Consider the following 22,421-nt stretch of genomic DNA (forward strand, 5'->3'; position numbering starts at 1 on the left):
ACATCTAGGCAACAATGTCTTCCGACAACGTAAGTCAACCTTTGAAGACTGAGGAGGCTTACCGATTATACCTCATGGTTGCATGGGCGCTGACCCCAAGCCTGGCCGATGCAGCATGACGGAGGCGACTCCAACCTGCCCGATCTGGGAGACGCCATCGACATTGTCACTTTCAGTCAGATCTTGGAGATGGACGATAGTGAAGACGACCGCGAGTTCAGCCAGTCTATCGTTTTTGGCTTCTTTGAGCAGGCCGAGGAGACGTTTGAGAAGATGGACGAGGCCCTGTGAGTTTGGCCCACTACCCAAGGAGCGCCAAGGAGAGACACACTCCAGTTCCGACGGTGACTTTCAACAAGCCACCATCCTGAATCCCCACGATCGGAACATGCCGTGACTGACTGCTGTTGCTTCATATTTCTTTGACAGGGAAGGCAAGAACCTGGACGAGCTGTCCAAACTCGGTCATTTCCTCAAAGGTTCTTCGGCCACTTTAGGGTTGACCAAGGTTAAAGACAGCTGTGAGAAGATCCAGCGGTACGGCAAGAAGGAGAACGAAGACGGTACACCCGAGACGGATGAGGAGCTTTGTCTGTCGCGCGTCACCGAGACGATGAAAAGTCTCAGGACCGAGTATAGCGAAGCTGAGACCACGCTCCGAAAATTCTTTAACACTCCGGCAGCGTAATGGACCAATTTGCAAAAGCTAGAGACGTGCCATGGAGGTTTTCTGCGTTGCACGAAGTCTGCCCAGGCTGGTCTTACTTCCATGTGCGACCTCGGGAGTGAAGACTGGTTGGAGTCCTCGGCGACAACTGCAGCTGGCTATAGTCCTAAGGGCATCCTATGGGGCTCCATTCAGTCAACTGTTCTGGGGAGGAAGAAATCGACGATACCCAACTAATTTTCGCCTTCTGTCATTGTTATCGAGTAGATGGTACCCGCGTGGTTGTGTGAAGACAAGTATGATGGACGGGGGCTCTATACTGTGCACACAACTCTGCATGTCCCTAAGCCCCAGCGATGGGGTTGCTTCACCTTATATATAGAGCATTCGACGAAACACTGCATACAGAACTTTTAAGCTAGGAAAGCTTGCTACTATTGGAATATATACACTCCTTTTTACGATTATATGGATATCCTTTAGGATGCGCATCTGCCAATTTCATGCTGCTATGACGCGCGGATGCCTAGGTGCATGTCGTGTCGCGTAGGCTGCTTTTTGGGACTTGTGCGGTCGGGCCTGTGACGACATGGCTCTTTCAGTGACATGGCTCCCGCAGGCATACGTCATCCCGAAAGCAGCCATGAGTGACGTAGCCTCGAACCCTGCTTGAACAGCAAACCGTTTTACTGTCCGTCGTCGACGAATCGAATTGCAAGGGACGGTTGGCGTGACTTCTGCAATGCCAGCCAATCGTCGTGTGGTTGGCACAAACGAATGAGATCTCCTTGCTGTGACGTGAAATCTTTCAGTTCTGTGAGGCCCAGCGACGCCTCATGCACTTGGGGACCCAGGGACACTAAACGTCTATGCAGCATTGACTCGTTCCCGAAGCGGTTTATCTGGACGTTCTTGCACACCAGCCACATTCTCCTGCCACACTCGGTACAAGTAGTGTGTGGCAGGTGCCCGATGCAAGCATAGCAGTCACTCGAGATATCACCAGCCAGAACAAATCATGCCGCCAAGGTCTCCGCCAACACATTTCCTCTGCATCCCGCTCGTGACCAGCCTGTCCCGCCCGCAGCTCGTCTCGGCCCTGGCTTCTTTTAGTTCTGATGTGACTAGCCCTCAAAGCTTCGGCGTCCCGGCCGAGGCCGTCCGCCCCGTCGGGACCTTGCATCTCACCTTGGGCGTGATGAGCTTTCCCAAGAACGAGGGACTCGACAGGGCCACCGAGTTGCTCAAGACGTTGGCCCCCCGACAGATCCTTGGGAGTATTATAGGGCCACAGGAACAGGCACAGGCCCTTGGGAGCAAGGACAAACACGAAGGCGAGGACAAGGACAAGAACAAGGACCAGGACCCACCCGACCCCCTACAGCCACAGCTGTCAGTGACTCTAAGCGGCTTACACTCAATGCAATCGCCCCCCTCCAGGGCGGCAGTGCTCTACAGCGCGCCGGTGGACCCTGACGGGACCCTGCAGAAGTTCTGCGAGAGTATCAAGCAAACTTTCCAACAGACTGGTATCATGGCGGAGGCGGATCGGCCCTTGCTGCTACACGCAACCATCTTGAACACCATATATGTCAAAGGAGAAAAGGGAGGAGGAGGAGGAGGTCGCCACGGGAAACGGCGGGATCGCGTCACTGTCGACGCCCGGGATATACTGGATAGATACGACGAGTTTGTCTGGATGAAGGATGTGCCGGTGGAAAAGGTCGCGATATGCAGGATGGGTGCCAAGAAGCAAGAAGACGGCGACGCGGCATATGAGGTCGAAGCAGAAATCGATATGGACAACGGTCAATGAACAGTATCTAATATACGACTGTTATACAGTATGATGAGCAGGACATCTTAGTACGAGCCGACCCTGTCTTTGTGCATTTCCAGGTACGGTACTGTATGCTTAGCATTATCATTTAGGCCTCGACCGACAGACAATCATTGGACGGATCGGACCGATCTCCTGTTCAGCCCAGCTCTATTTTTAGATGCTATAGGGAGGGCAATGGGATGAGGTACTCAAAAGGTAGATATACGGGTAGCTCGTGCTTACAAAGGTACGTACCTCGATCTACATGTACCCGGGCTTCAATCAATTGATACCAGCCTTACCCAAATGGGCCTTCGATGCCAGGCAACCTCGCCAAACCGATTCTTACATGCAGTTGACTTTGTAGGGTTACCTACACCTCCTCCTTCGTTCAATCTCCTGTCGGATCGCATGGTCTTCAGGCAACCACATATTCCGCCTTTGTGGCCCATCGGTTAGCCGTTTCGGAGACGATCCCGCCAGGCGACCGACCTCCCTCTCTCCGCGGACCATGTAGTACGAATTGAACCTTACACAGGCCAGCCAGCTAACTAGTAGCTCCTACCTCGCATTTGCTTAACCCCGAGCCCAGCCTCCCCGCAAGACATGAGCAGCTCGGACAAGCGAAGGGGCGGCAGCACCTCTCACACCAACAACACCTTGCGTTCCTCCGCCGCCTCGACCCGGAGCAGCAGCAGTAACGTTATAGCGCCGCCCCCGCCCGCGCGACTCGGCTCTCGCTCTTCTTCGCCCCGCCCCGGCACCGACAATGACGGCGGCGGCAGCGGCAGCAGCAGCTCGCGAGGCGCTGTCGACTCGGACCGCATCAGCATCGCCAGCACGCTGAGCAAGGACACAACTACAACGAGCGCGCGGGAGAAGGACGCGGCCGCGGCCACATCACAAGCACAAGCACAAGCACAAGCCCAGCTGCTCCGGGAGAAAGATGACAAGATCGCCGAGCTGCAGCGCGAGCTCGTCCAGCTCGAGGCCGAGTTCGTGCGCCAGGTCGAGCTGCTGTCGCAAAACGAGAGCGAGACGGCCGCGTTCTGGCAGGCCAAGCACTCGGGCCTGAACCAGCAGTTCCTGCGCACCGACACGGAGCTGCGGCTGCTGCGCGCCGAGGCCGACGCCCGCGAGGCCGAGCGCGCGGCGCTCCATGAGGGCCGCGAGCTGCTCCGGCGCGAGCTCCGCGACCGCGACGACGAGCTCCGCCGGCTGCGCGCGCTGAACCGCGGGCTCAAGGAGCAAGTCAGCACCAGCACGCGCGCCGTCCACGAGCAGACGAGCGACGAGCAGTTCGGCGACGACATGGCGCGCCTGGGCAACGGGCTGCAGAACTGGATCATTGTGCATTTTCGCAAGGCGAAGATTGGTAAGGGGGAATCGATCTTTGGTATTCAAAAGTTCTTCTTTACTAACGGGCAATAACCGGTAGATCTGGCGAAAACTAATCAACCCGAGGTCGATGAGCTTGCCCAACTTGTGCCGATGTACGCAGAGCTTGCATCCAAGATCAAGATCCATTTGCTGCAGTCCATCGTTTCGAGCGTGCTGGTAGACGGCATCTTCTCCCAGTACTTTGTGGGTCTGTCGGAGGAGCAGTCTTCCAAATTCAACGAGATGGAGCGCTTTCTCTCGTCAACGAGTAGGTTCCCCTGAAGGGCAATCGGTTGTAGGAATGATTGTCACATGAGGCTCACACTGAGACGGACGTACAGGTTCTGACGCGACGGTGAATCAATGGCGAGCCATGACGCTCAACATGATGCGTAAGGACTCGTCGTCCCCGAGTTTGCAGTCGCAAACAGACGTAGTCGTGGATAACATCATTTCGAGACTCAACCGGCTCCTCGACTCGATAACAGCAGACGCAGGCGCGAGTGAGGCACGTGACCAGTCGCTCCGCGCGCTTGTCACCAGCGCCGTCGTCTTGTCCCGGCAGCTCGCGGTGCAAAAGGCCGTCTTCAAGGTCACCATGCCGTATATCCTCCCGCACCAAACCATCCCGTTCGACGCGGCGGAGATGGAAGATATAGGGGGCGAGGACGAGGAGGATCTGGCGTCGCGCGAGATCTGCTGCGTCACCTGCCCGAGCATCGTCAAGTTCGGGGACGAGCACGGAGGAAATCCGCAGCTTCGGAACGTTATCGCTAAAGCGAGAGTGCTCTGTAGTCCGGAGTGACCGGGGTCTCTTTTTGAGAGCTGCTGAACAGCAACGCAATTCAGAGATAATGTATACCAGTAATCATTTTGAAGGACTGGATATCATGGTATCCTGACCTGGAGAGATTGGCATCATGTATTGTTCAATACTTGTTGGATACCCCCGGATAGATCGGCGGGATTAAGCCACTTCCATATTGAATCATAGTCAAGAATCATGCGCTCTGTACTCCTTGAAATACACATCAATATGTTCGGGATTGGTTGACTTGGCGTATGTCTATAGGTACATATGTCTTAGCCAACCCCCGGCAATACACACTTTACCTAAGCTTGCAACAAGTACACTGCGGGGTGCATGTCCCGCCCTATGCGTGTTTGTGTGAGTGGCTGAGTGCGTGCTGGTATGAGGACAAGCGTCCGGGACAGTCAGACAGATTGGGGGAGACACAACCCCCCGAAAAATGAGGCTCTTTCTGTTGTTATGTACATTTCCCATGTACCCCAAAGACAATCGTACCTATCAAGGGCCACCCAATCATGCGTACATATGTATGGACCAGCGAAGCCGCACCCCAAGTTGCTGACCGCCTGGGATTATGTGTCACACACCTACTCTCCATAGCCAAATGTCCTGGGGAGCGCCAACAGTGTCGTGTTTCGTCGATCAAAAAGGCGGGATCTGCAATCCTGGCAGCAGCAGCCACTCGGCGCCCCCGGTCTCACACGGAGGTAGTGTGCCGGATACATACGTATTGCATTGTTAGCCGATCTGGCAGTTGTATGTGTATACAACTGACTATCACAAACCACAGCTAGAAAGCCGAGATTCAGGCGTACACCACCTGCTTACGCAACGTGTATCTGGTTTATTCGGGCAGAAGTTGCGGTTCAAGAGCTCCAGACAAACCCGTAAATGAGTAAACATTGCTGACATGTACACCATCAATACAAGCGAGCGGACCGTGGCGCGACCTGCTTGCATCCGGGATAGGTTCCAACTTGCTCTGGCTGCGTTGGTCTTGAGAGCCCATTCCGATAACCCTTAGAGCCTCTGTAGTATGGTAACCGGTAGAGCCTAAACTGCCAGTATACAGCGAGCTCCTGCATGGAGCATTCCAGGTGCAGAAACAATGGCGTCCAGGGCAAGCGTCTAACAGTGAACACACACATCGTATGAACACACCAGGATCTCGCCCCGATTGGTCCAAGACCCATGCTCCCCATCTAAGACATGGGGAAGTTGATCTAAGCATCTCCGGACTGAATTGATCGAGGGGGTCAAGGGAGATAGACTAGATGTCCAATGCTCGATGAAACATAGCGAACTGCATACGCCTTCAACTGGTCGACGAGCTGCAAGCTGCGACTGCTGTTGCAATACTCTTGATGTTCTGCAGACTGCATCGGCCACCTGAAAAAGCGTGCGTGTTTGAACGCCGGTTGCTTCGACAGCACGTATTTGCAGCACTATTCCCCCCCCCCCCATGTCAGTAAGAACACTATACATCACAAATGGCTGCGAGGGGGTAATAATGATATGCTGTGTGATCAGGAGCAGGAATGAAGCCGGAAGCTGGCTCCTCGCAGCTGCAACGCATACTATGTGTTAGCATGAGTGAGTCAACCCGTTTTGTCGATCATCGGCCAAGATGTTACGGCGTATCCATCCTTCTGCGGGATGCCAAAACCGTCGGGCATCAACAGTCACCTATAGACTATCCGCTTGGTTTCAAAATACGCAAGTTCAGACAAGCATTGCCTTTTCCGACTTGAGCGTACATTGGATGTCGAGATTGACTCAAGGGTAGGGTGATGGTTGTAGATCCCCCATCCGGTGGAGGATGGGAAGGGTGGAATAGCGGCCAACGAATAAAAGTCGTTGCATCAGACCCCTGGTCAACGCCAACAGCGCTTTGCACTGCACACCACACCCTCAAAGATAAATCAGTGCATAGGTATTGCGAGAAGGTGGATAACACAAGACTGATAACTTACCACTTTCCATTTGGAAAGTCACCAACCTGAAGTATCCCATCCCCTCCCATCTTCCCGACAACCTGTACCAGATTGTTTGCTTCCATTGCCCTGGTTTACTCTGTCTTCCCATTTGCGAATCGAGTGACGCCAGTGATTGCCCATCCTACTGTGCATCACCACGACCACGACAGCTTGGGGGGTGCTGAGTATATCTACCCCCGGCCGTACCCCGCAAGCGAAGAAACTCCCAGGGTAGGGTATCAGGATTGCTCTTGATCGCATTAGATCGCGGTTTCCTGGTCTCCTCTCAGCCGTTTGTTCGACTGTCACCCATCAACAGACATACAACGCCCTGCTTTCTTTTGGGGCATTCGAACTTCCTCGTCTGGTTTGTTGCGACGACGTACCACCAACCACACAGCGAACGCATTTGCTCGAAGCTTATCGTAGCGATCTCGGGACAATACTTCAACATGTCGTCAACGGGGCTCAACACTCAGGACATATACGCCCTCTTAGCCCGAGTTGCCACTCGTGATGGTGATGACAAGCGCTTCCACAGCTGGAGCCAAACATCTCCGTTCGATGATGCTTCGACTTCAAGTCTAGATTTGACCTCCATCCACATGAAACTCGTACCTTCTGTCGTGGCACCGACATATCGAAGTAGCACGGGGTCAGCATCCACAAGAAGCGCTTCGACGACGAGCATCGCCCAGAATAGTGTATGGTCGCGGAGATCAGGCAAGTCGTACCACACCACTTTGTCTTCTCCGCCACGCTCTACGGCGTCGACAGTTCCGTCGGTAATCAATGCGCACGCCACCATCAATCCTCCAAATAATCCACAGTTGAGACTCCCATGCGAGTACGCACGCCTTGGATTATGTAGCGAAACCTTTGGGCCTGAGGAGACAGATTTCTGGGAGTACCATATCGGACTTGAACATCTCCAATATAATCTGCCACCTCGTTGCATTTGCTGGTTTTGCGACCAAGAGTTCTCTTCTGAAGACCATGACGGGGACAGGAATCACAATTTCCACCTTCGGCTGGACCACATCAGTGACCACATTATCCATGAGGGGCTAGGTGCCCAGCAGATGCGGCCGGACTATTTCCTCCTCGAGCACATGTACCGGAACGGGCTACTCGAAGCGCCTCATTACCAACGCGAGTGTAGGTATACTGAAGGGCCGACCGCAAGTGGCATTGTTGAGTACAACTACACGCCGCCGGAGAGACGGCGTGCCAGGGAACTTGAGTCGCGAGTATACCATGACAATGATAAAGAAGAGAGGCATCGACGTCGACGCACAAGGCTACACGCCGCTGGCCACATGGGTGCTAGGCAAGGCGTTGCCGTCTAAAGATGTAGGGGACCAATGTACCCTCAAGCAGAATGAAGTGTGCGGGCACTTATGGCTCTTCGCTGGTCGAGATCTTCTCCTTTCTTCCCAAAGCTGCTCTCCTTTCCGCGATGTTCTTGGTATGTTTCAGCCTAGGGTCGGAGCTACAAAACCCAAGGTCTTGTGGTTGGCTTTATCTCCGTTGGTATCTTAGTGTTTTGTTTTGAGTTTGATTTTTTTTTTTTTTTTTGCATGGTTATGACGATACTTTATGTGGTATGCAGATGGAAGGGAGGGTAGAGAAGACAGTGCAATGGCAGCACTCATTCCGCACAGCTGGATGGGGACTGATTTGTTTTCGGGTCATGAGGAAGAAAGGAAAGGTCTCAGAATAGGTAGTAATCAGGTTTCTTATGATGTGGTCAGGTCGTGGGCAGATTGATCTAATAAGCGAAGTGGCTGCTGGAAAGAAGGTGGTCTGGCTATTGGGAAGGAACGGAGGCGGGCGACGTTGAGAAACTGTCATTTGGTCTCGATCAACACAACTCAGCAGAACAGGAGAACAGAACTTGTCCTCCTCTCCAATCTCGCTCGGGGTTGACATGAATGAATTGAATTTTAACCGTCCTGAGAACTTTCTCGACTTGGTTCTTTTCCTTTCCATTCTTTCTTTTCTTTCTCTCGTTCTCGTATCGATTTCGCCACTCCCGATCGACTCATTGACACTGACCGCTTTCTGCCCGAGGCGCGCCTACTTGAAGTCCAAATCAACCAACTTGATGATAATCGCAAACGGGGATTGGCCGAAAGAAAGAACCTATAGCACGAAGGCAACCTGTCTCCAGCTGACCATAGTCCCTTCGCTGGCTTATTATATCCGGCTCTCTCCCTTGAGCTGAAGAGTAGGCAATTTAGTCTCGCACCCTCCCAGCGGCAAATTCCTCTTTCGCTGTCGTCGACCCCGTTGCTCAGCCTCAATGTAGTGGCAATTTGTTTCTGTACGAGGGAGAGAGGTCCGCCCGGCCAATCAAACTCGCAACATAGCACCATGCCGAGCTTTTTCTTTCTTCATCTGTGGCAGTCCTGTCTCGGCGACTCCTTGGGCGGTCAATGAATCAGCAAATTATAGGTAATATTAATAATAGCGTGTGGTCCCAATACGGTGTTGATGTCTCGCCGGAAACGAGGCGGAAATAGAAAACCGACCAACTTGTGGGCTTTATATAAAGTTCTTATACTAGGGCACGGCCAGCCAGCCAGCCAGCCACCTGATTTGATCGCCCTATGTATATACCTCCTACCAATGCATTCATCTAGTCCTGCAGCTTCGTCTTGTTCAGCCTTACCCCGACTTGAGCCCAACGGAGTGCGCCTTGTAGATCCCGTCGGTTGCCTCGTTTACATGCGACCCGCCTCATGAGACGCGAGGAGGTTGGGTTTACCATAGTGGTCGGGCGTAGGAGCACACGGATACAGCCAATGAGGACTCCATGCATGTAAGTGTGTTCCTGAGAGGGGGAGAGTGGCTGCATGATATGGCAAGTTAGGGGTATACAGTCTGCGAAACCCCTCGTGGTTCGCTTTACCGACGGACCAACATGCGGCAGCCCCTGTTGACGGGCAGCCTCGTGGGTGTATATTAAACCCGCGTGGGAAGGTGACGGTGCACATGGCCCCCACATGCATCCTGCCGTGTCGTGTTTATTGCAACGGAAGATCGTCAATATATAGTAGCCTGTCAGATGTAAGCCGGGACGCATTGGCATGCCCGAGCTTGCCTCGGGTATATCAACGTGGACTGACCGGGCCCCCTTGGGGACCACACGGCACTGCGAACTGAAGTTGTAACGTATCTATACGTGTACGTAAGGTGTGCATCTTTCTTTTCATCTTCTGATAATGATGATATATCATAAAGAAACCATAGGAGGTGTCTCCGTCGACAAATCACACATTTTCTGACCTGGTGTCATCTTTCCCCTCCTCTATGCGGCTTCTGCCTAGAATGGAGTCACGCCGCGCTCCCGCCCCCGCCGGGGTAGCTGGGGAAACAGGACGGCATCCAAGCAACAATAAGCGATTCCGTATGCCTTCAGTCGTATTACTACTGGTGGATCATTTTCCCGTTTGAGCCTAATATTGGGCGGTGTGATCATCACTGAAGGCTCTCTTACTGACACCACACCTCCTGGTCATCCACCACTCGCTTCTGTAAAGTAGCTTGCTAACTTCCCATTATTCTAGAAACCATTGACAGATGGGAGATTTGTCTCACCATGATATTTCCACCTTTAAATCAAACATTCGAACATACTCGCGGGGATAACTTCCAAGGCTCTTGGCTCATGGCTCTTCTAAGTATTCTGTTTGGAAGTCTTCGGTTTGGCGGTGGAAGACTGCCCCCTTAACCAAGTACCCACCAACCACCTACGAGTGCCAGACTCTGGTAGAATCACGAGAGTCCACTATTACCTCAAAGCTGTAACATTGAAAGAGGTATACACGCGTATGGCCTATCTTTCCCAGCGACAACCCGGAATGAATCTGATATGTTGAAAATACGTCAAGGAGGGTCTGTTACCATATTATTACCCTTTGCCTTGGAACATAAGATGTTCAATGCAGTTACATAAGGAGAGTATTATTTCTCACTGTCCACCTGCAGAATTGACACCTCCCCCCCCCTCTCTCAGAGAAACTACCTACCCATCCACCCACCCTCATCTTGAGTGGTAGCCCTCCCCCTTCTTCTGAGCCCGAAGGAACTCCTCCCAAGTCTCCCCCTTTCTATTGTCGTTATCATTATCATCATCATCGCCCACGGCGGCAGAACTGCCACCGCTGCTAGGGAAACGCCTGTGGTGGTGGTGGTAGTGGTGGCGGCCGTGGTGGTGTCGCTGCGAAGGCCTTCGTTCCGTCTTTATGCTACTCTGGCTACCGATAGTCGCCGCCCTGGACGTCACGGCGGCGGGGGTGGCAAGCAGTGGCTGCTCCCGCCCAGTAGCAGCGGCACCCTTCTGCTGTGGCTGCACCCCTTCCCATCGCACGTGATGAGGTTTCTGCTGCTCCAACCGCTCCGCGCCGCCCGCGATACTCGAGGGCCTGGACGGCTCGGCTAACGTCGCGGGCCGGTACTGTAGCGGGTTCCACTGGTGCGTCACGGAAGTGGCTGGTGAAGAAGCGGGGCCGCCGCCGCCGCCGGGCGGGCTCACGGAAGCAGCAGACGTTGGCGCCGCCCTCCCCATGGCCGAGGAAGCGGTGGGGGAGGGAGGAGGAAAAGCTGAAGGGGCCGGTGCTCGACAGTTCTGGGACTGAGGTACTGTTGTGCCGGGTAGGCGGCGGTGTGCGCCCTCCGTGGCCCCAGTACCCCGACGAAGGAGCAATCGAGGAGACGGAGCCGCGTGGGCCGGCGGCAGAGGAGAGCGGGACTACAGCACTGTCGGACTGGGCTGCTGGCACGTTGGTGTACGACTGCTGGCTCGCGCGTCCCCCGTAGCGCTGCTGCTGCTGTTGATTTGTAGGTTGATGATTATGATGAGCAGTCGATCCGTCAGTGCCTGTAGGCTCGGCGTGCCATGAGTGCAGCCTAGCGTGCCCCTGACGAGGCCCAGGCATGGAGGCTCTCTCCAGATCCCGCTCGCGGCGGCGCCATTCGCTCTCACCATGGTCCAGGCTGCTATCAATTTTGCCATCTGCCTTCGAGGCATCGTCGTGGTCATCGTCGCCTATGGGAGGTAGTGGACTCGGCAGCGCATACTTCGGGCGAGATGCCGAGCGAGAAGGCCCGAGAACGAAAGAAAAAGAGACCGGTTTCTCAGCAGCAGCTGTTTTAGGCTCAGGCACCGACACCGGCGCCGGAATCTTAGTAGTAATAGTAGCAGTAGTAGTAGTATCAGTCTGGGGATGACGTGAAGGAGGCTCCTTTTTAGGAGGTGGCGGCTGCAGCTCCAACTCATACATCAGGTCCTCGAATGCGCCGTCGACAAGTTGTTTCGACTTGGCGTCCGCACGAGAAGGCAGCTGGTCGCGCCGGATGGCCTTGGGCAGTATTTCCGGGGGCGACACCCCCTCCTTAGCATCATTCAAGCTGCCAGCCACTACGATGGATGGCATGTCTGCCACGATCTTTTCGAGGCGATCGAACTCGGTATCTGGATTTGCCAGGATGCATGACACGTAATATTGGGCAAACCCAATGACGGTCAACGCGGGCACGAGTGGCCGCTCGTGCTCATTTTGCTGAATCAGGTGGTGCTGATACTCCATGTCGAGCAGGAAGTCTGCCATCCGTCCATATGCACCCGAAGCTTTCGAGGAGAATATGTCTAGCAATGGAGCAGAATTAGCTACGAGCAAAGTCACAGTAGCACGAAGCGGGAGCTGTACGTACCGATGAATGGATACACTTCGTCGTCAAGCCTATATGACACGTAAAATCTATGCAGCCCATCTGGCGTCATGACCAAGCCATCATTATCAGGGTTGAACTTGTTGACCTGTTATCGGTTTACATGATTAGAAAAAGTGATCCGGTTCGGTCATTATGGGTCGAAGTATTGTGGCTGTTCAGGACCTAGGTAGCTTACAATATACCCTGAAAGAACCCTCATGATTTGGCCGAACCTGGATGTGGCGTGGCCCTCGGAAGTGAACAAGTCACCCCATTCAGTAGTCGCTCCAGGGGATGTCTCATTGAGCTTCACTTTGGCAGAGACACTGCTGCTGGTCCCGGATAAATGGGGTTTCGGTACCAGGTATCCTTCAGGTTGAAGATTGGTGACATCCGCCTCGCCTTTTCCTCTTCGAAATGCCTCAGAGAGCTCCTCCCGGATGGCCCTTCGGACTTCTGCGATGAGCCCAGTAGTGGTAGTGGTGGGGTTGAAAGGGGCATGAATCATATGAATATCCGGCCGAGTGGCATTCGCTCTGCTGGGTTTATTCTGGTTCCAACCAGGAGGGGACGCGGTCTTCGAGTTGTAGACATGGGATAGGTCGGTGCGACTCACGACGGCGGTTGAAAGAGGCGATATATCCTCAGAAGCCTCGTTGCTCGTAAGGTGCGTCTCATCTGAGGAACGACATCTCAAGTCCGCGATGGCGAGTTTGAGGTCTGGGTCCTCAACAGGATGCTCTTTGCGATCTGTGGTCATCGTCTGCGGCGCTGTTTCGATCCAGGAAGTCCTGTTGGATAAGGCCACTGAAGAGAAGCAAGGAGCTGGTAGAGAGAAGGTGGAAAAGGTTGGGCGTCCTCGTTTGATTCCCAATGTCGTTGCCGTCGGATATCTGCCATTTGCTTCCCGCATAGCTTGGGTAGTACTGCAGATAAAGGCAGCCATTATTTGGTGAAGATGTCATAGAAGCCGGGCGGCGTCTCTCCATGGAGCTTGTGCAACAACTAAAACCCTCGGAACAGAGCCCGCAGTACGACATCTCGGCTGTGTAACGATAACATAAACGCAGCGACGGATAGGGGACCACCATGACCATCGGCTTGGGCTATGGCTTCACCAATGTGCGAAACAGAATCGTCGAGTTTCCGTCCCACAAGATGCAGGACGGAAACGGAATATAATCAAGCCGAGTAGGAAAAGACAGAAGATTGGCATGTGGTTCGAGATCAACATGTGTATGGGTGGTACTAACCAGCGTGAGCAGTTGTTGATGGATCCATTAGGTCTCTATTATTAAGTTGATGACTATTCCTTTGTCTGTTCGTCAATGGAAGTCTGCTTCTACTCTCCCATATCGTACTCCGTCAACCTTCAGCTCGAAGCCTAGCCCAGCACTGTCGACAATCATTTCGAGCGTAAAGTCGAGATTATCGAATTCAACACCTCTGGTCGTCGTGAGCCTTGTAAACAGACTTCTCGGTACTGCGCTGAGGTCGGTAGTTAAGGTACAAACATGAGCCAACTCGCGGTTATATGCAGCTGGCGGTTCATCTGCCTCACAGGCTATAAGATCGTCCGTTACCACCAGTGACTGACCTGGGCGGAAGTTACGCGTGTAATGGAAAGATATTGGGGATAGCGGTGATATGGCTTCGCCCTGTCGATAACGAGTTCAGGTGTTAGTTGGCTTATCGCCTGTGTGGAAAGAAAGTGCGGGGAGCTTTTAGAGGAGAGGACTGCGACTCCCATGTTATGTGTAGGATCCGGGCAGTTAGGGGTGTATCTTGAGTGTACGGGTACTCACCTTAGCAATGTGCCACTGCATGCGATCCGACACCATCCAACGCTCCCACAGCGGAGACCAGTAACGCTCACTAACACTGTGTTTGTCCTCGTCATACACTGTGGCGTAGGACGTACCGTAGTGGTTACGAGCCTTTCGTGAAATAACCATATTACCTTCAAGCCCTCGTAGAACAGCCCCGCGTACCACAGCTGTCCAGGCATATAGGGGCTGCATCACCTCGATAGAGCCGTTTTCAGTGATTGCATTCCCACTGGAATGAGTTGGCCGTTCAGTGTACGGCGGCGGCGCTGCGCTTGTGAAATGGGACTTGAGCCGGCGGTAGAGGTAGTCACTTTGCCCGAAGCCTCCTACTAGTACAATGCCAGAAACGATGCCCCCCTTGCTGCGTACTGTATCGACCTGGCCCTGAACGAGATCGCAGACTTCTTTGACTACCGGCTCGAAGATTTCTTTGATCTGTGCAGCGGATACGACGAGGAAACCACAATCTAGGCCAGCTTCTTCGTCATCAGGTAGACCGGGAAAGCTAAGAAACGATTAGTACCATGTCCTCGATATAGCTGCACGAATAACATACGGGACATTGACTTCTTGGTCTTCGTCCACATGGAAGTTCCGCTTGACGGACTCTTCGAAATAACGCAGTCCCATTTGCCACGTTTTATTTTTCTTCAACCTCATTTCGTCGAAACGGCTAACGCCCAGTCGGCTCTTGACGTGTTCTTCAAACCTGTAATTCAAGAACGCGCTCCCGCAGAGCCCGCCAGTGCCTACGGCGGATTCTTCAACTCTCAGGGGTTTCAGCGAGATGATTTTGTACGCGATCAGACTAGTAAGGTTGTTAGCAAGTCAAAGCATCTCATGGTGATTTGGATGAACACGTACTCTACAGTACCGCCACCGGCGTCGCACACAATGAAGTTGTCCCCAACGTTCAGATGGTTCGGCTGTATTGCCTTGAGTGTATAAACGGCAGCGGCCTCAGGCTCACTGATCATTTGGATGTCGGCTTGTGACCCCATGCCGGCTCTCTCAGCAGCTTGGAGAGTTGTGTTTTTTGCAGCATCGGACCAGACGGCCGGGCAAGTCAGAACCCAGTCGACTTTGGTGGAGGCCATGAAGGACTCCCCGTATCTCCTCGTCAAAGTGTCCATTGTATGTTCATAGACCTTTGTCAGATAGTCGGAGACAGCGTCGACGACGTTCTTGTTGAATTTCCTCAGTTGCGTCGCAGTCTCCTGTGGACTGACATAGAAGGGCAGCTTCTGTGACCGGTCAAGGAAGAGCTTGATGCATCTCAACCGCGCCTCCTCTGGTTTGAACTGGAACCCCCATTTTATATTTGGCGAGGTCCCTACCGGAGCAATTGGAGGGATGTCATAGGAAATCTCCGTGGGGACCTTGTCCGATGTGATACCATTTCCACCTGGCCATGTTTTGATGATTTCTATGTCATCTGGAGTCGAAGCATATACTGCCGCCACGCTGTGACCAGTTAGCCGGGTTGAATGCTGACAGCCGAACAGGGGCTATGGGCATTTTACTCACCCTGAGAATGTGGTGCCAAAGTCAACACCAACTATAAGCCGATCACTGACTGGGGCGAGTTCGCGCACCGGACCATTGATGGCTTCGGTGGACGAGGGCGGAGTATAGCCACTGAAATAGTTTTGCGAATTGGCCCTGCTTTCTTGGTTTCTCCTACTCGGAGTCGAGCGAAGAGGCAGGTTGAAGCTCATGATGCAAAACAGAAGGAATTGCCGGTGTACGTTTTCGACGAGAGAATACAGCTACCCGCCCTCATAAGCACACTCTCACACTTTCTGCATATCCTCGGACCAGGGGCGTGACTGTATAGGGGTAGGCAGTGGGCGGTTGGAGGAGGAAGAGGAGAAGGGAGCAAATCCGGGTTCGCAACGTACGAGACAGCCTTCAATGTCAGCTCTCGTGGAATACAGCAATCACCACACCGTATGTATGGATGAGCCGTGAACTGGTGGTTGGTTACACAGCCCGATTTGCCAGTAGTAAGGGAATACTTTGGCGGGGCTAACCGTCGCAATTCGATGAAGGAGGGGCAGCGCTCGAATGAATGGAGGTTAGGCCGGTCGGTCAGGTAGTAAGCACGGCACAGCAGAGGCTATGCAGCAAATACAATCAACCAGAGTCAGCCTCTTCTTCGAATAAGAGTTGAGGTAATTACATGCTAAAGGAAAAGAGGAAAAGGAATCAGCACTGCCCCCTCCCCTCCCCCCGACCTCCGAGAAGTATCAAGGACTTATTTATCTGGAGATATGTCAATTGGGCAGTAGGAAGTAAGCAGGCTGCCATATTTCTCTTGCATTGGTTATTCTGTTGCCTGCTAAGCTAACTTGCAGCTGCCAGCCAGCCATCAACATGCAATACATGTAACCTAAGGCTGATCTGATCAGCCAGTTCTGTGGATCCCTCAAATACTAACGTGGCTTACCAGCTCGAGCTAAAGCATCCCGTCTGGTTCCTGCATATATAGACGTTAAAACGTTCATCCGATCTTGATGATGTAGGCGTTAAGGCTTGTTGGAAATATGGAGAGATATAACAATAAGTGCACAGTGACTCGATGGACAAGTAATTGGAGTCTAATGGCCTGACTCGGTACGGCGGCTTTGTGTGTATATATATAGGTATAATAGACATCTCTCTCTCTCTCTCTCTCTCTCTCTCTCTGTCTTCTCCCTCTTTTTTCTTTTATTCTTCGCTCATCGACTTCGCTAGTTTTTCTAAAGGATATCGAAAGGCCTCCCTGACTGGGCTAAGAGAAAGTCGGCCCTTCACTAAACCAATCATGTGCAACATGCTAGCTTTGTACACCAACTCCGGATATCCTCATCCGCAGCAGTCATTACACCAGATGACGGGATGAAAGCAAGAAAGTACAGGCAGATGCGTGCCCCCAATCCCACTCTGAAACAAAAGAAATCAACATTTTGGTTGGGGATCCCACGCCCTTGTGTAACCTTCGAAAGTCTATAATTGGGGTATTGTCGAATGAACCGGAAAATGGCAAGAAATTGGCTCAACTATAAGGGGTATTGAGATTTGTGTGCCGAACCCAAAGGTTCTGTTTAAAACAAGAAAAGCCCGAGATCGACGTGCACAGATCGAACAATGACTCGGCAAAAGCATGAGAAGCGAGCGTCGCGAAACCATGATGCCAACCCGGTAGACCCTCACCAAAACAAAAGCAAAGCCCCGTAAACGCCGTGCCATGTAGAATGATACAACACAACAGCAACAAGTGGACGTCGAACCCACATCACAAATCTAACAGAACCCTCCTCTTTCAAAATCGGTTTCCAGCGGCCCATATGCTGGCGGCCGCCGAAGCTGCCCAGTCGTTCTCATCGTAAGGTGGTGTAGGCCACTTGTGAGGGTCCCGCGTCTTCTTGAGGTCGAGCGGCTTGGGGGCAAGAGCCTCCTGGCCATCGCCAAAGAGAACCTGATTGCCACTGGCCGAAGGCGAAGGAGTGGGGTACGGATTCGACAATCCTACGTTGCTCACAGACTGCCTCAGACCAGGCTTACCATCTTTCTCTAGCCGCTTCATCGCTCGATGTGTAGAGTTCAGGACTTCATCGAGAAGCTCGTCTTCCTCATTCGGGTCATCGTATTGGGGGACACCATGGCCAGCTTGAGTTCGCCTTGTCCTACTCGAAATGGGCCCAGTGCCACGTGCCGCGCCGATCAGATTGTCGACGGAGCGAGGCTGGTGCTGAGGAAGAGAGTGATGTCGCTTCAGTGTGCTACTAGGAGTCACCATGTGACTAGGTGGCATCGGAGCCTGAGCTTGCTCAGGGTGTTGACCATCTCGCAAGGCTCTGTCCAGGGAGTCGTAATTGTCAATCTTGGCTGGGACAGGTGGCTGTTGGTCAATCACCATCGATGACCGATTGCTAGCCCACGGTCCGCAGCCAGCCTGGGCCTCGATGTCATCGTAGTTTGGGGACACGGGCGTTTGATGTCTGCCGGAAAACCGCCGCGCGCGTTTCCTCAAGTGCGAGAAGAAGCTTTCTTTGTGACCACTGGGAGGCGAGGCGAGGCCCGAGTTCCCATTCAGAGCCCGTTCTGCCTGTTGGCGATGAATCTCAGCATAGTTATTTGTGCTTGATGCGACGGACAGTTGACGACCGATCTTCTTGGCAGCTTTCTCCTCCAAATGAGCTTGCCTCTGTGCATGTGCATCATTGTATGATGGATTTCGGTTAGAGGCCTGAGCTGTCACAGTATCTGACAAGGGCGAAATGGGTTTGATAGTCGGCAGAATTGGCATCGGGGCGACATTCGAAGGGCCGTTGGTCCATGTAGTTCGCTTGCCATTTGGTGGTCTAGTCTTGTTGGCGGATATCTCACTGACCGTGTTAGAGTGCACCGGAGGTGGCCTTGATGCTATGGGCGCCGCTTCTTTCGGACTGGCCTGCACTGGTGTGGGTTCGGTGCTTTCAGAACGGCCGATGAGGGGACTTCCTGAACCACGAGGGCTTAGAGGACGTAGGCGTCGAAGATTCCTTTCCACGTCCGATGTCTGATTGCTTCCGACCGAGTATCTTCGATGCGGAGGATTTTGGCCGCAACGGATCTACTGCATCAGCAAAATACTCGTGCGCGAGAGCCTGAGTCGAAGTTGGGCGGCTCTTTGGATCCCACATCAGGCACCAAGTTACGAAATGGGCGAGGGACGCCGGCCACTGTGGTTGTTGAAGTATTGTGTCCATCGAGTGAGGGGCCATCTTCGGGAAGGAGAAACCAAGTTTGCCAGCGAGGCGTGTTCCTTCTCTCCAATCTCCGCCACCCACCCGACTTCCAGCCTTGTTGTACCAGTTCCCGGGGCTTCCCATGATTTCACATACACGCCATACCTGATCGACTTCGTTTCCTCCGGGGAATAGAGGTTTTAATGTCGCCACTTCCACAGCCATGGCGCCCACGGCCCAGATGTCAACAGGTGCCGAGTACTCGCCCGCCCGAAGGAGTACCTCGGGAGCACGGTACCATCTTGTTGAAACGTATGTTGTGTAAGGCAATTTCGAGTGTGTCTCCCGAGCCAGGCCGAAATCTGCAATCTTTACTGTGTAAGTCGGAGGCGTCGATGGCGGTGTCACCAAGGCTGAGTAACGTCGGAAAGAGTTGCTCGAGTCTTGGTGAGATGATGTGGAAACCAGGATGTTTTCGGGCTTGATATCACGGTGGAAGAAATGGTGAGCATGAATGTGCTCCAAACCTTGCATGATTTGGAACAGGACGCTCTTCACGCTCGAATTGTCGAGGGCCTTATGATCCCGCGCCTTCATCAGCTGGTAAAGGTTCCCTTCCATATATTCCATGGCGATGTGCAGTTTCTTGCTGAAGGGGTCCAGGAAAATGTCCAGTGCAGGAACGAGGTGAACGTGAGGCGGTAGCGTTCGCAGGAACACCACTTCACGGAGCTCGAGGCATGGGCTGAAAGACTCGAAGGTCTTCTTCATAGTTTTGATAGCAATCTGGGTTGCCAAGTTAGTTGTAATGCAACAGCACACACGTAGTGTCAAGGGTAGCATACCACTGTTCCCCGTCGAGCCACACTGGCGCCAGCGGTTCGCACCCTGGCCAAGACCACGCTTCCGAAACTACCATCGCCAATCTCCTTCAGTACCTCGAACCGATCCTCCAGGGCCATTCCTGCTGAGCTCTGGGATGTATGAGACCCTCGATGGGTCAAATCGTGTGCCACCGTCATTGTAGTAACCGTCGATAAATGCTATAGCTGTGTACCGCGGAGGGCGGTGTTGAAAAGGAGGACCGACAACACGATTCTGAACACCGGCAGGCGAGGTAGAAGGGCAGCCGTCTGTCCTTCCCCGCGCTTTCGATTTCTCGAGTAGCTCTATGATAGAGCTTTGGATACGAAGCGGTGCATTCAGTTTCGAGATCGAGACGTCAGTATTATGGTTCACAGCAAACCAGAATGGGCCAGGAGTCGTCGTCCGATATAGATGTAACGGTGGTGTGTATGTCTTCGAACGTTGGCAGCCAGGACAAGGTGACTAAAGTAAGAAAACCCAAGATAATGACAGTAAGGAGAGGAAACGAGCAGGATCTCTTTTGATTAAGACGGTGAATTAGGGGACCAGGGGAGGAGAGAGGATGGGACCGGATTGTCGGGGTGCGGGTCCTGGTCTGTGATGCTATGCTGGGCAGCAGAGCTTCTGGAAATATTGCGGTCCCTGCTTAGCGCACCAGATGCTGGTCCGCGAGAAAGATCCTGGGTGATACGATACTCGACCACACGAAAATCGGAGCATAGATGTTCGACAGTAGTTATTGGGAAAATGAGTGAATAAGGTGAGTAATCCGTTTGTTCTTTCTTTCTTATGTTTCTGGTAATATGGCTCCTCCGTACGGGCGGTGGATTGCGATCCAACCTGGAGATCGCGCTTCAAATGCGAGAGGATGGATACGCGACAATGGTGGTGTTCGTGCAGCTGCAGCTGAAGGGAGAGTAGCAGTGGGAATAAAAGGGAGAGCGAAAACGAAGAAAAAGCACAAGCATCAGGAAGTACCACAACGAAGGACAATATTGCCAATTACTCGAGAGTCAATACCCTCGCAAGAGTACTTCTTGTCCTCTTTCGTTTCGAGTTGGAGCTAAAGAAAATAGGTGTAATGAGAGGAGAGAGTGTGATGAGATGAGCAATGCCTGCCAGCGAAGGGGGCATCCAGCAGAAGCAGTCATCAGATCCGGCTGCGTTGCTAGATTGATTTCAGAAATGTTTGGGGGAGACGGAGTACCTCAGCATGAAAGTATTCCTGGGGTGGGATAGGGACAATCTCGCTAGTGCTTCGGGGCAGAAAAAACGGAAAGGTCTTGCTCTTGCTTGGTCTAAAAGAGGCCCCAATTCCAATTTGGACGTCTGGGAACCCGCGACCAGGGGATCAAGGGATGGTGGCAGGGTTGGGATTGGTGTCTAATGGAGGGATGGGCAAAAGTGAACTCCCACTGTGACTTGACTTGGTGCGGTTACAACTCGAGCGGATGGGTTTTTTTTGCTTGTCAATTATTAGGTACTTTATTAGTTTAATTAACCGTCTTGTATACAAGGTACCGGTAAGATGTACTCATCAATCAATCCGTTCTGCTACTGCTGCTGTGCCTGTTTTTTCCTTCTTCTGTAGGTACTGTCAGTAGTGGAGTGCCCTGCATGTCTGGAACTATGGGAATTTTCCATCCGTGGGCTGAAAAGAAGGTAGGCACGTACGTCTTGCTGTATCGTTAAATACTGTGTCGTACTGTGCAGTACTGCTAAGCTGATTAAAATAGAGTAATTATGACAGGCGTGGTAATGATGAAGAAGACGATGGTGCTGACGATGATGGTGATGGACGACTCGCAGATGTTGAAATCTGCCATCTGCTTAAAGTGCCTACACCATGTCCAATAACCTTAGCTACCGCCCTAATGTAGGTATGTAGGGAGGCATGTACATGTAGGAAGGAAGTGTTCCTGGCCTGATGCCTGGCTGTTGGCTCTATTAACTCATTAACTCCCGTCAAGCGTCCTGGTCGAACAAACCCAAAGCATTTCGAAAGGCTCGGCACGCTGACGGCACAATGGACTGTCGATGACCAGAGAAAGGGGACCAAAGTCTGGTTCCTCCAATCGAACTCTGATTTGATTGGCAGTGGAGTATACCGATACGGAAACTGTCGTGAAAGAAAACTAGAGAGAATAACAATGCATTCGCACTGTCTTCAGGCACCGCTCCCACGTTTCTGGTCAATCAAGGCACGGCCTCTAATGTACCTGACATTGGCTGACGGGGCTAGGTCGCTAGCCAGCTAGAAAGCCGCCAAGACGCCAGGGGGGAGGGGGGGGGGGGGTTGGAGGGAGCATTTGAGCGCAAGCAGCAGAAAAGCATAAAACATAAAACACGGGCCCCCTCCCCTAATGCTCTTATGCTCGGTATGTAGGCAACAAAGGTGTGTCAGTGTGCGTGCAGACATGATGTGGTGAGTGGTGTGGTCTTGTGGAAAACATCGTCATCGCCCCCATGCGCGGTCGTCCAAACCTGCAAGTACTGGACATGCGTAAATAAGCCACCGCCAGCCCTTTAATCCATCAAATCTGACATACATAGGCAAGCTTGTCGCATCCATCACGGCAAAGGAAAAGCACACCGCAACCAACGAGGGACTTCCCAGTAGAACCGTTGTTCGGCATGAT

The 22,421-nt window shown here is 52.8% G+C and overlaps 8 protein-coding genes across 8 annotated transcripts; 4 read left to right on the forward strand and 4 right to left on the reverse strand.

Annotated features, from left to right (window-relative positions):
- Positions 1 to 14: 14 nt before the first annotated feature.
- On the forward strand, positions 15 to 688 carry PG994_001988 (hpt domain-containing protein; the record flags this gene model as incomplete). The annotated part of the gene is made up of 3 exons (XM_066853397.1): positions 15 to 29; positions 115 to 287; positions 430 to 688. The coding sequence occupies 3 exons, from the start codon at positions 15 to 17 to the stop codon at positions 686 to 688; spliced, it is 447 nt and encodes a 148-aa protein (XP_066721538.1).
- A 997-nt stretch (positions 689 to 1,685) lies between these two features.
- Positions 1,686 to 2,483, forward strand: PG994_001989 (uncharacterized protein; the record flags this gene model as incomplete). Its single annotated transcript, XM_066853398.1, has 1 exon — positions 1,686 to 2,483. One exon carries the CDS (start codon positions 1,686 to 1,688, stop codon positions 2,481 to 2,483), a length of 798 nt encoding a protein of 265 aa, XP_066721539.1.
- A 612-nt stretch (positions 2,484 to 3,095) lies between these two features.
- On the forward strand, positions 3,096 to 4,674 carry PG994_001990 (uncharacterized protein; the record flags this gene model as incomplete). The annotated part of the gene is made up of 3 exons (XM_066853399.1): positions 3,096 to 3,864; positions 3,928 to 4,137; positions 4,211 to 4,674. 3 exons carry the CDS (start codon positions 3,096 to 3,098, stop codon positions 4,672 to 4,674), a joined length of 1,443 nt encoding a protein of 480 aa, XP_066721540.1.
- Positions 4,675 to 7,108: 2,434 nt separating this feature from the next.
- On the forward strand, positions 7,109 to 8,005 carry PG994_001991 (uncharacterized protein; the record flags this gene model as incomplete). Its single annotated transcript, XM_066853400.1, has 1 exon — positions 7,109 to 8,005. The coding sequence occupies one exon, from the start codon at positions 7,109 to 7,111 to the stop codon at positions 8,003 to 8,005; it is 897 nt and encodes a 298-aa protein (XP_066721541.1).
- Positions 8,006 to 10,704: 2,699 nt separating this feature from the next.
- On the reverse strand, positions 10,705 to 12,250 carry PG994_001992 (uncharacterized protein; the record flags this gene model as incomplete). The annotated part of the gene is made up of 2 exons (XM_066853401.1): positions 10,705 to 11,303; positions 11,422 to 12,250. The coding sequence occupies 2 exons, from the start codon at positions 12,248 to 12,250 to the stop codon at positions 10,705 to 10,707; spliced, it is 1,428 nt and encodes a 475-aa protein (XP_066721542.1).
- Positions 12,251 to 12,525: 275 nt separating this feature from the next.
- PG994_001993 (uncharacterized protein) lies at positions 12,526 to 13,134 on the reverse strand (the record flags this gene model as incomplete). Its single annotated transcript, XM_066853402.1, has 1 exon — positions 12,526 to 13,134. The coding sequence occupies one exon, from the start codon at positions 13,132 to 13,134 to the stop codon at positions 12,526 to 12,528; it is 609 nt and encodes a 202-aa protein (XP_066721543.1).
- A 1,012-nt stretch (positions 13,135 to 14,146) lies between these two features.
- Positions 14,147 to 15,921, reverse strand: PG994_001994 (Hsp70 family protein; the record flags this gene model as incomplete). The annotated part of the gene is made up of 4 exons (XM_066853403.1): positions 14,147 to 14,708; positions 14,760 to 15,011; positions 15,068 to 15,667; positions 15,731 to 15,921. The coding sequence occupies 4 exons, from the start codon at positions 15,919 to 15,921 to the stop codon at positions 14,147 to 14,149; spliced, it is 1,605 nt and encodes a 534-aa protein (XP_066721544.1).
- A 1,586-nt stretch (positions 15,922 to 17,507) lies between these two features.
- On the reverse strand, positions 17,508 to 19,937 carry PG994_001995 (Sporulation protein kinase p.t1.c1; the record flags this gene model as incomplete). Its single annotated transcript, XM_066853404.1, is given in 3 exon segments — positions 17,508 to 18,684; positions 18,698 to 19,701; positions 19,761 to 19,937. The coding sequence occupies 3 exon segments, from the start codon at positions 19,935 to 19,937 to the stop codon at positions 17,508 to 17,510; spliced, it is 2,358 nt and encodes a 785-aa protein (XP_066721545.1).
- Between the last annotated feature and the right edge of the window lie 2,484 nt (positions 19,938 to 22,421).

The sequence above is a fragment of the Apiospora phragmitis genome (assembly GCF_038363925.1).
Source record: "Apiospora phragmitis strain CBS 135458 chromosome Unknown utg000002l:1.0-5516284.0:1.0-5523493.0, whole genome shotgun sequence".
Lineage (NCBI taxonomy): Eukaryota > Fungi > Ascomycota > Sordariomycetes > Amphisphaeriales > Apiosporaceae > Apiospora > Apiospora phragmitis.